This window comes from Bison bison, unplaced genomic scaffold, assembly GCF_000754665.1.
Source record: "Bison bison bison isolate TAMUID 2011002044 unplaced genomic scaffold, Bison_UMD1.0 scf7180017864322, whole genome shotgun sequence".
In the NCBI taxonomy this organism is placed as follows: domain Eukaryota; kingdom Metazoa; phylum Chordata; class Mammalia; order Artiodactyla; family Bovidae; genus Bison; species Bison bison.
In genome coordinates this window covers 3948038-3961511 of record NW_011494894.1, presented here as the reverse complement: position 1 = coordinate 3961511, position 13474 = coordinate 3948038, and the positions used below count along the sequence as shown (strand labels likewise).

The window sequence follows — 13474 nt, the reverse complement described above, 5'->3', positions numbered from 1 at the left end:
CCCCAAACTGCAAAGAGTCAAGCAAATATAAAGGACTGCTGTTGTTGTTATTATTGTTTTCAAATAGGATTAGGTGGCCATTTTAATAATGTCTGCTTTCTAATAGACATTAATTCTTGATTTTCTTAAACATTATTTTATATTTAACAGTTAGATAATATCAAAATATGAGTGAACTTAAAATCCTTATTACCAAATGTGGGACATGTCAAATGAAAATGAGCATGACATAGTTTACGATTTTATTTGATAAATAACCCTGTGTTTCATCATTCCAGGTGCCTGTGGTGGCCATACTGGGCTCAGGTGGGGGATTTCGAGCCATGGTAGGATTCTCTGGTGTGATGAAGGCACTGTATGAGTCAGGGATTTTGGACTGTGCTACCTACATTGCTGGTCTTTCTGGATCCACATGGTTAGTATACATTTTACATCTTGGTTTTATCATCCTAAATGCTTGGCATTTATCTACCTGAAACCAGAAAAGAGTGTTTTAAAAGTTGACATTAACTTCAAATTACTGAAATATTCCAGCTTGATGCAGAAATTTGTTTCTTAAAAATATTTTTAAGACAAATTCATACCTATTGATGACTCTCATCATAAGTTGGCTCCCTTTAAAGCCATTTGTGACTTAAAATGTAATAATAGTTAAACCTAAAACAAAAAATAGATCAATTGAAATAATTCTATAGAAAACCTCATAAGTGGAATAATGTACTCCACCCATAATTAATTTAATCTTCCTATAATTTACTGATTTGTAATCTCGCAGTGATCATGTCTAAGTCTACATGATTCACTAGGTATTCATTTTCTTCTTTAGGGCAAATAGAGTGAAATGCAAGATACATTAGTATACAGAAGAAGGAAAACAACTTTTGAATGAATAAATGCAATAAATTTCAGTGATTTATATCTGACTAATTATGAAATTAATCCTTTAAATATATCTAAGTTCAACTAAATTTGGATGGAGTTAAGGCATCAGTATGTATAATATTTGTAAATATTTGTGTACTGTAGGTCTGCCTTTTCAAAAATATATTTGTAAAACATTTTCAAAGATGATACTATGTACCTTTTGGTGTGCTTACCTCACACAATCACATTGAAAATCAAGTGTCTTGCTTAGCTGTCTCAAATAAAAGTATCACCTATTACAGAATGGTTTACAAGGCCTTTTAGTCATTCAGCCTGTGGTAAAACTTATCTTTTATAATATTATATTGTATGTAATTATATAACATAAGTATTATATAAGTATATATTATATAATTATATTATATATTATTATATATTATATAATATATATAGGTATATATTATATAATTACAATATATATTATATATGTCTGTATTTTAAGATTTCTGTATCTTCTCATCCCGTGAGTTGGCTATGAGCTTCTTCGCTTTTCAAGCAAAGAAAATATGACTCAGAAGTCAAGTGATTTGTCCAAATCATAGCAGAGCCAACATAGAAGCTCAGGGTTTCCACCCCCTATTCTGGATTCTTTCAACTCAACCGTAACCTTCTCTTGTACATCTGTCTATTCTACCTAGAGAGTCACATTTAAAGAATCTATAGTTTCTTAAATATTTTGAACCAGATTCTTTAGCTGAAAAACAGGAACCTAAAACCATGATTGCCATCTATTTTGTCTGTCCCCTCAACATGATTTATCTCTTTTGAAAGAAGGGTGTAGCCCATCATTATTCCTTCCCTTGAAGGAAAGAGCAGGCACCTGCCTGTTTAATGAGTAATATGAATATGATGGAAAAACTTGGACCCTTAGATTAACTTCACCTACTCAAGCATTTTATTATTACTCTTCAGATAATTTTATTTATCTAATCATTATTTTTTTTATATCCCTTTGGTCCAGCACTGACTAATACATTGCAAGAAACATGTCTTCTTAAAGTCATCTAATAGAGAAAGACCAGACCTTCAGTGGTATTTGCAGGGTGTAATGGTGTATATTTGGGCTTAATTAGAGCTTCAGTCATTGCTTTGGTTATACATTTAGGGACACATCTAAAATACTTTCAGGGTTCTGAATAAAGAATAATCAAGGGAATTTTAAATATTACCACCCAATCATTTAAATATTGTAGGTCACTGTTTTATATGTACAGCATTTCTGCTCTATCCATTAGTGTCTGATTTCCTCAGATTAGCTTTCTTTTATTTATTCTATTTCCTTAAAGGCCATGTACTCCTAAGGCCTTCCCAGATGGCTCAATAGGTAAAGAATCTATCTGCAGTGGAGGAGACACAGGAGATGTGGGTTCCTAGGTTGGGAAGATTCCCCAGAGAAGGGCATGGCAACCCACTCCAGTATTCTTGCCTGGAGAATCCCATGGCCAGAGGAGCCTGGTGGGTTGCAGTCCACAGGGTCACAAAGAGTCAGACATGAATAAAGTAACTGAGCATGCACATGCGTGCACTCCTAAAATTCTTACAATCCTTTGTTACCTGGAGACCACATAATTTCCAAATATAATGGTCTTTTGAAGTTATTTTCCTTGACTTTTGCAGGGAGTCTGGGAAGATGAGGTTGGGAGTTGAGACATTTCACACACTGAATTGTCCCTCCTTCAGATCCCACCTAGCTTGCTCCCCGCCATCCTCTCTGATTGCTCTCTCTTCACTGTTGTTTTTTCTGCTTCTACTACTTTTCCCCTTTAAATTAGCTTTTCTCCAGGACTTCCCTTTTGTTCTATTATATTTACGCATCTTCCCTTAGTAATTTCACAACCTTCTGCCACTTCAGTTATTATCATCAGTCATTCCATTTGTAGATCTCCAAAACATCCAAAAAGTTAGTGGGCCAAAAAAAGAAGAAGAAGAAGAAAACAAGCAATAACAGACAGTGCAAAGTAGTCAAGGATGGGGCGTGCTTCACAAGTAGTGTATGTTTTAATAGAGCAAAAATCTGTGAGAAGCTTCGCTTAGAACTGGGCTTAGAGTTTTCATGGTTTTAGCAAAAATTAAAGTAGATAAGGTAAATGAAGGGCACCTTTGATCATGAAATTACCAATAAGAAATGAATAGAATATGAAAGGAAAAAAGGTGGGAATGTGAACCTTAATAGGAACCTTTTACTATTTCAAGAAGGGGAATATAGGACCCAGGAAATGTTTTTGTTTTGTTTTCAGAAAATAAGAGACTAGAGTGTTTATGTAGAAGTCTGAGATAAAGGAAATAGTGTAGAGGGATAGATGAAAGATAAAGAAACAGATGGATCATGGATAGAAAGATCTGGGCAGAGACAGGATAGGGACAAGATAAACAGCTGTCAACCATGGAGAAGACATACTTCTTGAGACAAAAGAAAAAGTGGTCAGGATGATTCATATTAACAGTTTTCTTTTGAAAAGTATAGGTAAGAAGGTAGACAGTTCAAACGAAAGGATTCGGAAAAACTTGGAAAAACAAATTATACTCTTGTGTAAGTTTTTATATTCTGCTGATACATGACCATTCCCTGGCACAAGTTAGGTAATACAGGAATATCTGGAGAAGGCTGGGACCTCCCATAATGTTTTCTGTGAGAGAGCTTTATGAAGAGAACTTTATGTAAGACATATGTAATGTTTTCTGAAGAGAACTTTATGTAAGACAAAAGCTTCTCTTGTAATTGCTGCTACCTCTATAGTAATTATTTCTGAAATGATTTTTGGATGATGGTTGTTATTCATTAAATAGAAGCATTAGCCAACCAGGAGAACTGGCCTGAGTGAACTGGTAACAGTGAGCCAGTGTGCTGTTACTCAGTGAACACAGCGCTCTCCCTCAGCACAGCTGTTCATCTGGAGTATCAAAGGGCTGTTGAATTTTTCCTCCTTTTTTTATTAATAAATTAATTTTTATTGGAGCAGAGTTGCTTTACAATGTTGTGTTAGTTTTGCTGTACAGAAAAGTGAATCACCAATTCGTATACATATATCCCCTCTTTTTATTTTTGGATTTCTTTCCTATTTAGGTCAGCCCTGAGTATTGAGTAGAGTTCTCTGTGCTACACAGTAGGTTCTCATTGGTTATCTATTTTATGCATGCTATCAATAATGTGTGTATGTCAATCCCAATCTTCCGATTTATCCCAACCTTTCCTTCCCTCCCTTGGTGTCTGTATGTTTGCTCTCTACGTCTGTATCTTTATTTCTGGTCTACAAATAAGATCTTCAATACCATTTCTTTAGATTCCACATATATGCATTAATATATGATACTTGTTTTTCTCTTTTTGACTTACTTCACTCTGTGTGACAGTCTCCAGGTGGTCCATCCATGTCTCTACAAACGACCCAATTTCATTCCTTTTTATAGTTTGAATAATATTCCATTGTATATGTATGCTTCATCTTCTTTACTCATTCCTCTGTTGATGAATATTTAGGTTGCTTCCGTGTCCTGGCTCATTTAGGTTGACTTCCTTGGTGGCTCAGAGGTTTAAGCGTCTGCCTGCAATGCAGGAGACCTTGCAATGGGATCGACCCAGGGTTCGATCCCTGGGTCGGGAAGATCCCCTGGAGAAGGAAATGGCAACCCACTCCAGTATTCTTGCCTGGAGAATCCCATGGGTGGAGGAGCCTGGTGGGCTACAGTCCACAGGGTTGCAAAGAGTCGGACACGACTGAGCGACTTCACTCACTCACTCCTGGCTGTTGTGAATAATGCTTCAGTGAACCATGTCTTTTGGAGTTATGATTTTCTCTGGGTATATGCCCAGTAGTGGGATTGCTAGACTATTGGATATTGACTGCTGTATTTGTATGTCATTATCATTGAAAGGAAAAATGAGAACAGTTCTGTATCTATAGACCATTAAGACCTGATTTGAAGCTATAAAATGAAATTCAAGAATGAAAACTTTCAGTTTAACAGTCTGAAGAATTTGTGGGACATTGAAAAATGAGCCAATTTTAATAGAAGTTGACCCATAAGAAATGGTAGACTAAAAGATGAAAATTATGTTAGAAAAAAATATGTTGTTTGAGGTGGGGAATATGCTTATTTTGTATGCCAATGAACCTCTCCCACTCGTCCCATATTTAATGACTAAATGAAGATTTGCATAAGTAATTGCATTTTGGGGGAAAATTAATCTAAGACTTTCTTTAGGGTTTCAGGATATTTGCTTCACAGTGTCGAGGGCCTTGTCAAAACATGAGCAGCATTAGTTACATATGAGAATTACTTCTGGAACTTTTTTAAGCATAGAAATTCTAAATCTTTATCCTTGAAGATTATGATTAGAAAGATCCTGAGGTACCAGGCACTAATATTTTAAAACATTGACTCTGATTTGGCATCAGGAATTGAGCTGAGAATTCCTTGCTCTCTGGAATAATTTTAAGTTTGTTTTTTTAATTTGTATTTAGTCTAAAAGGCATTCATATGGAGAGAATGAGGTGTCCCATCATACAAATATGTTGAAAAACATAAAGATGAATACAAAAGGTAAAAAAAAAAGTTATTTTAGGAAAATTGACCATTGACCTTTATTCCATTTTTAGCCATCACCAAAGCAAAAATTCAAGTCATAGATGTCACCACAATGATTCACAGTTCCAATTCACTATCCAATTCACAGTTGTTAATTCTAAGGGAAATTGGCTTATAAATACTGAACAAGCAGAGAACATCAGCTCCAGTGCAAATGGTTGAGGTGTTCTAGGTCTTTCTGTCTCTCTATGGGACTGGTATACTTGAGCCAACCTTCTCATGAGAGAGGAATAAAGAAAGGGGAAAGAGACTCCCTATGTGAATGAGATAACTTCAACCTTTAGATAGCAGAAAATGGACTGCAGCCATTCTACACGGAGCAAAAACAGAGAATTGAGCTGATGTCCATATACGTTTGACCTCTTATAAAGACCTATGTCTGAAATTGTGGCACGAAGTCCTAGATTTTGAGCAATCCCTTAACCTAAGAGGAAGGATTTTCAATCTAGATCCAGTGGCTAACATTGGGAGGAAGGAACAAAAAAAGAGGAGGCTCCAGGTTTTTCTGGAGGAAATTTATGAGGCGCTTGTTAAAATCATGCATTAATTCACTAAAAGATCAACTAAATATAGAGAAGTCTTAAGTAATGTAAATGAGATTTGAGTAATTACATCTTTCTGCTGAACTGTTAAAAACAACTTCCAATAGCAGAATTATCATATTGTTTCCTTTTCACCTACCTTTAAAAAAATTATTCTGTGACTGAGTTGATTTCTACTGACATTATGTAGATTCTTTTCCTTTTCCTTGTTTGTAATCCTGCTTCATTAAGGAAATGATTTAATGTAGTTTACAAGTAAAGTAAAACTGGATTTCATACCATAAAGATAGAAGTGGGAAAAAAGTATCAGTATGTGTGTGTTGTATGTATATATGTATAGAACTATAAATTAAATTAAAAATTCATGCTATAACCTGTAGCTTTGGGAGGCATGAGATATAGGCTTAGGTTTAAGTTTTCTAGAATTCAAGGCTAAATCCAAACAATGCATAGTTACATAATATACATTTTTTATAAGTTAAGGGCAAGCCAGTGGTCCATGGATGTAGAACTTATTCTTAATAATAAGTGAGACCAATAAAAATTTCTTAATGTTGTCATAAAGGATGAAACACATTCTGAATAGTTCCAGAACTGATCACTTAGAGACTCAAAGATAATTTTTGTTTTTCTATTTTTATTGTATCTTTAAATATAAACCAATATCATTACACCAATATGTGAATTTATTGAAAAGTATGATGAGGTCCAGAATTGGATCTTTGTTTATATAGATGAATCATGTAGTAGACCTTGGAGTAGCTATAGAAATGAATGGACTCTCCATCTTTCTAGCAACGTCAGCTATATTTTTAGTAGATATTTGTTAATTATACCAGGCTTGAGTTCAGAGTAAGCCTGTTTGACTTAATCTTTGTTGTTGTGTTCAGTCTCTAAGTTGTGTCTGACTCTTTGTGACCCCATGGACTGCAGCATGCCAGGCTCCCATGCCCTTCACTATCTCCTGGATTTTGCTCAGATTCATGTCTATTGAGTCAGTGATACTATTGCATGTTATGAGAAATGTTAAGAATCCTTAACATTAATGTTAAGAAATGTTTGTGTAATAAAGCTGTTTTAAGAATTTTTAATTTTTTGCGAGCATATGTTCCATTTTCAGTCTATAATCACTCTCCATTTGTTAAATTATGGTTAATCTCAGTTTGTTTCTAAATAACTCTGAATCCAGCAAAAAATTCCAATTCAATATGTAGTGGGAATCATTTGGTCTCTAAGACCTGAAATCATTTTAAAGATTTTTTAAGAAATAAAACCTATCAGGGGAGAGGAAAAATTTAAATCTGAATTCTTCTGTTACTAACTGGGGAACTGTGAACATTAAATTTATCAATCCTCTGCTTATCTTTAAAATAGAAGAATTGAAAGCTATCACAAGTCTTCAAGACAATAGCTGATGAGCAATTAGCCTGCTCAGGCCTAGAACATACCAGAGTTAGTTTTCTCCTCTGTATGAAGGGAAAATAAATCATTGTGGTGGCAATTTGACTTGAATATAAAGAAACAGGAGATTTATATATATTCACTATATTCTCTTTGGTTGGATGAAGTGGTGGAATATTTCATTATTTTGTGCTCTCAGTTCAACAGTTCAAAACAAGCATGCTTGTCATATACTAGGCATTGGCTAATTATTGAGATAAAAACAGATATAAATAAGTAAAGCTTTCCCTGATGGTGATCACAACTAATTAAGGGAGACAGTTAAGAAAACTAATAATTAGTATTTAGTATGAGAGCTACGGTAGTAAAGATACTGGTTTCCAGGAAGACTGTAACTTCATTTATCATCTCAGTTATCAAATACTAAGCTACATGTTGATTTCCAGCATCACCTTAAGTGGCCAAATGGCTGGTGCCAGAATCTTCATAAGAAAGCATTTACCTGACAGCACTATTCTCTCTAGGATTTCACCATTAGATTTGTATGCTCAAAAATTCTGAGACTTACAGTTGGCAAGACTTGGGATTTTTGTCTCGTTGGCCAATGGACAATTAAAACAAAAACCACATGTATCAGGAGAATTAGGCATTCACAATAGTCTGGATAGCACATTCTCTACCTATAGATAATCACCATGAAAAGTGAAATTATCAGATTGTTTGACTAGTATTATATACTGGAAAAAAAAAGTGAAGTGTTAATCTCTCAGTCGTGACCAACTCTTTGGGAACCCATAGACTATAGCCCACCAGGCTCCTCTGTCCATGGAATTCTCCAGGCAAGAATGAGTGGGCTGCCATTTGCTTCTCCAGGGCATCTTCCTGACCCAGGAATCAAAGCCAGATTTCCTGCACTACAGGCGGGTTCTTTACTGTCTGAGCCACCAGGAAAACCCATTATATCCAGAAAAGTCCCATTTATTCACAAGGCTCTCAATGTGTTGTGTCATCAGTGTCTGATGGTCAGATAAGGATGCCCATTCCTGGAGAATAGAGAGTGGAGAATTGGCCCAGTTGGCATTCTCTCCTCTGGACTATGCAAGGGAAGTCCAGTGTTTCCTCTGAGACTTCCCCTTTACGTCTGTTGTAGACCAGCTATTTTCTGATTGATGCATTCTTTTCTTAAATGAGTTAATATCTTCAATCAGATGGACAAGGCAATGGCAACCCACTCCACTACTCTTGCCTGGAAAATCCCATGGACGGAGGAGCCTGGTAGACTGCAGTCCATGGGGTCACTAAGAGTCTGACACGACTGAGTGGCTTCACTTTCACTTTTCACTTTCATGCATTGGAGAAGGAAATGGCAACCCACTCCAGTGTTCTTGCCTGGAGAATCCCAAGGACAGGGGAGCCTGGTGGGCTGCCATCTCTGGGGTCGCACAGAGTCAGACACGACTGAAGCGACTTAGCAGCAGCAGCAGCTTCAATCAGAAGATCAGTTAATCAACTACTTCCAGTATTCTTTCTTTTTCTGATAGCAGAGATGCCTGCTTTCTTTGAAGACTACTTACTATGTGATGCCCTTTATCCTTACTGAGTATCTTTTATTTTCTTTACAGGTATATGTCGACCTTATATTCTCACCCAGATTTTCCAGAGAAAGGGCCAGAGGAGATTAACAAAGAGCTAATGAAAAATGTCAGCCACAACCCTCTTTTACTTCTCACACCACAGAAAATTAAAAGATATGTTGAGTCTTTATGGAGGAAAAAAAGTTCTGGACAACCTGTCACCTTTACTGATATCTTCGGGATGTTAATAGGAGAAACACTAATTCACAATGTAAGCTCTGTCTCAGTCTACAATCCTTTTAATACAAGAAGACCATGTATATCATGTTTTTAAATAAAACAAAATGTGATGCATTTTTGTAAAAGTCAGTTGACTCCCATTACCCTGTAAACATGCACTGAGTACATACTCCCTGCCAGATGTAACTCGTCTACATTTCATGCTGCAATTGCGCCTACTAATTTATTCTAGCTGTGTGTGTCAGTTATATGTTGTTGTTGTTGTTGTGGGCTGTGCTGCTTGGCTTTTGGGATCTTCGTTCCCCAACCAGGGACAGAACCCACACTCTCAGCAGTTTGAGTGAGGAGTCCTAACCCCTGGACTTCCAGGGAACTCCCCATGTGGCAGTTTTGATGTATAGGGAAATACTTTTGTATTCTTTTTCTTTAGAAAGCTACATATTTTAACCCTCAACTGCTCATCTGCCCAAGTAGCAATATTTTTAGATAAAGAGGTGAAGACAAGTAATATTTAAGTGGCAGAGGAAGAATGGAGGTTGCCTGGAGAAAGCCAGAACAAAAGGAATGAATCACATGGAAGAAACACATTTGACACATGATCATAGGGTGATATTTTATCAGAAGATAAAGTAGGCGGGTGGAGCCTGTGCCAGAGAATCTGAGGACTAACTTCCTTCTGGGCTCTATCACTGCCAAATCATTTTCCAGCTCAAATGTCAACATAGTCCCCAAAGTTATGGCTGTTTTTTAGAATGAAGATAATTACTTCCAGTGAGCTTTTATTTTTTTCAGGATTAGAGATTTCTAGATAATAATAAGGCTAATTTTTATCATAAAAGTTTTAAGGGTCTTGGTTGGAAGCACTATTTGATGTAGATTTTTTTTTCTTATCTGTAACCGTTTATATATGTAAAACCTTTCCTTTCTTCTGTGGACAGAGAATGAACACTACCCTGAGTAGTTTGAAGGAAAAAGTCAATACTGGGCAGTGTCCTCTGCCGCTTTTCACCTGTCTCCATGTCAAACCCGATGTCTCAGAGCTGATGTTTGCAGGTATGGAATTTCCTCTTGCAAAACATTTCCTGGAAACTCAGAACTGTGGCTCTTAATGATTTTCTTTAGAGGAAGATCATAAACAATTTTAGTTGCTTATTTTAATATACTTTCTGTAACATAAAAACATTTGAAAATCTAAGAATATTTTACACTAGATAATTTTCTGGTTGTAGAGATATCCTATGAAACTAGTTACTAATATATGTTCATTCAAATCAGTGGGAAAGGAGATATAAAAAAGTAAATCATGAATGTAGTCAATATTCAATCTTAATTATCCATTTGTCAAGGATTTTTAACAAAATAGCTTGCCTGTTTTAGGCAATGCATATCTTGTTGCTTGCTGCTTGTCTGTTCATTAATTTGGGTTACATGACATATTTTATCATTTAAAACTTTATTCTAATTTTTATAATTTAGCACCTTAAAAGTACCAGTCTATATTTGTGATAGAGGGTGAATAAAGTGCCTCATTCTGTTAAGTCTCAGATATAAACATTTATTTCTTCTGTAGCTCTGCTTCTGGGTGAGTGCTCTCAAAATACATGATGCTCTGCTTCTTTCTGGAGGCCACTGTCAGTCCTGGTTGCAGTGTGGTGGCATCTATGACTGTGGCTGGGAGGGTTCATTATATTTTTAGGAAAAGTACCTCAGTGACATTAGGGACATCATGAGCTTAAAAAAAATCATTGTAAATGGAATGAACTTAATTCTAGATTTATATCTAGAATTCTTTTGCATTTTTTCCAAGTCTCACTTTTTCTTCAACTGACTACCCTCAAGCAAGATTTGGAATAGTTTATAAAAGCAGTACACCTGGAAATCACTCATTCAACAAGTGTTTATCAATTGTCTTGACTAAAATATTTCTCATGCATATTGTTCAGAAAGCACTTATCATATTTATTATCTTATTCAATATTAACTATAACCTAGGGAGGGAGGGAGATATATTTATCATTGCTTCAAAGAAGAAAAAACAAAATTTCAGAAAGATTCAATGATTGCCACATACAAAGTAAGTAGTCTTAAAATACTTGGTTCCTTTTATGAAAATATTGATTTCTCTGATTGCTGATGATGTAGAATGTAGTGCTCAGGGCATGAAGTATGAACTCTCTTCCCCTCCACAGTATGTTCTCCTTTTCCTGTAAGACCTAGTAATCTGTTTGAGAAATTTACAACAGTTATTAGAGAAGTTAAGGCAAAAGAAGAGCGGAATGCTACTATGCACTGTTTCCTTGGCCAAATTATGATATTTTTTAGCCTGTTTCCTCATCTGTTACAGTGAAGATGACATTCTCATAGTTTTTGCTAAATAAATGAGATAAAGTACGTGAAGAACTTAATTGTAAGCCCAAATGAAGTTTCAGTAAATCTTAACAATTTGAAATCTTCTGTGAGAACTGTATGAAAAAAAGTTAGAGGTCTGGATTTTAAAGATGAATGGAATTTGTATATGAAAGCAAATTTAGTTGTCAGATGGAGATTAAGACATTCAATTTTATTCTAGGATATCCTAGGATTCTAAGATAATCATGGCATACTCAGCAGTAATAAGGAACCACATTTTGTGAAAGAGATCATTGTTGTTGTCAGTTGACAGTCATGTCCAACTTTTTACAACCCCATGGACTGCAGCATGCCAGTATTCCCTGTCCTTCACTGTCTCCCGGAACTTTCTCAAACTCATGTCCGTTGAGTCAGTGATGCCATCCAACCATCTCGTCCTCTTTTGTCCCCTTCTCCTCCTGCCTTCAATCTTTCCCAGTATCAGGGTCTTTTTCAGTGAGTTGGCTCTTCATATCAGGTGGCCAAAGTATTGGAGCTTCAGCTTCAGCATCAGTGCTTCCAATGAATAATATTCAGGGTTGATTTCCATTAGGATGGACTGGTTGGATCTCCTTGCAGTCCAAGGGACTCTCAAGAGTCTTCTCCAACACCACAGTTCAAAAGCATCAGTTCTTCAGCACTCAGCCTTCTGTATGGTTCAACTCTCACATCCATACGTGACTACTGGAAAAACCATAGCTTTGACTAAGATGGACCTTTGTTGGCAAAGTAATGTCTCTGCTTTTTAATATGCTATCTAGGTTTGTCATAGTTTTTCTTCCAAGGAGCAAGCATCTTTTAATTTCATGGCTGCAGTCACCATCTGCAGTGATTTTGGAGCCCGAGAAAATAAAGTCTGTCATTGTCTTCATTGTTTCACCATCTATTTGCCATGAAGTGATGGGGCCAGATGCCATGATTTTAGTTTTTTGAATATTGAGTTTAAGCCAGTTTTTTTACTCTCTCTTTCCTCTTCATCAAGAGGTTATTCAGTTCCTCTTTGCTTTCTGCCATTAGAGTGATGTCATCTGCATTTTGAGTTTATTGATACTTCTCCTGGCAATCTTGATTCCAGCTTGTGCTTCATCCAGCCCATCATTTTCCATGATGTACTCTGCATAGAAGTTAAATAAGCAGGGTGACAATATACAGCCTTGATGTACCCCTTTCCCAATTTGGAACCAGTCTGTTGTTCTCTGTCTGGTTCTAACTGTTGCTTCTTGACCTGCATACAAGTTTCTCAGGAGGCAGGTAAAGTGGTCTGGTATCTTTAAGAATTTTCCATGGTTTTTGTGATCCACACAATCAAAGGCTTTAGTGTAGTCAACGAAGCAGAAGTTTGTGTTTTTCTATAATTCTCTTGTTTTTTCTATGATCCAACAGATGTTGGAAATTTGACCTCCGGTTCCTTTGCTGTTTCTAAATCCAGCTTGTGTATCTAGAACTTCTCTTGATTCGCGTTCTATCATATATGAAAAGAAAAGGGCATGATAAATTGTTTTTGTTGTTGTTTTGTTTGTTTGTTTTCCTTTAGCTGGTGCCTTTTGAAGTCTTGGAATGCTTGGAAATTGTTTAGTAAATATACACCTTAAGTGGGTCTATTATTCTCTCTGATTCTTATTTTCATTATTAAAAAGGATATTAATAAATCAGTTTATCTTACAGAGCTACTAAGACAATTGAATGAGATATGGATAATACTGAATGTGTAAAAAAACATATTAAAGTATAATAGTTTTGCTATTACTGTTATGATTCTTAGGGCATTTTCACAGTTGACTCTTTTTATTCTATACTTCCAGTCAGTGGCTGTTCTCA

General features: G+C 36.0%; 1 protein-coding gene across 1 annotated transcript in view; it reads left to right on the top strand.

The window, feature by feature from the left end:
* Window positions 1–13474, top strand: part of PLA2G4A (phospholipase A2, group IVA (cytosolic, calcium-dependent)) — a 174733-nt gene that overhangs the window by 109205 nt on the left and 52054 nt on the right. Inside the window, exons 8-10 of the mRNA XM_010853064.1 lie at window positions 279–415; window positions 9077–9299; window positions 10207–10321. Coding sequence (XP_010851366.1) covers window positions 279–415; window positions 9077–9299; window positions 10207–10321 — 475 coding nt within the window. The remainder of the gene's footprint in view (window positions 1–278; window positions 416–9076; window positions 9300–10206; window positions 10322–13474) is intronic.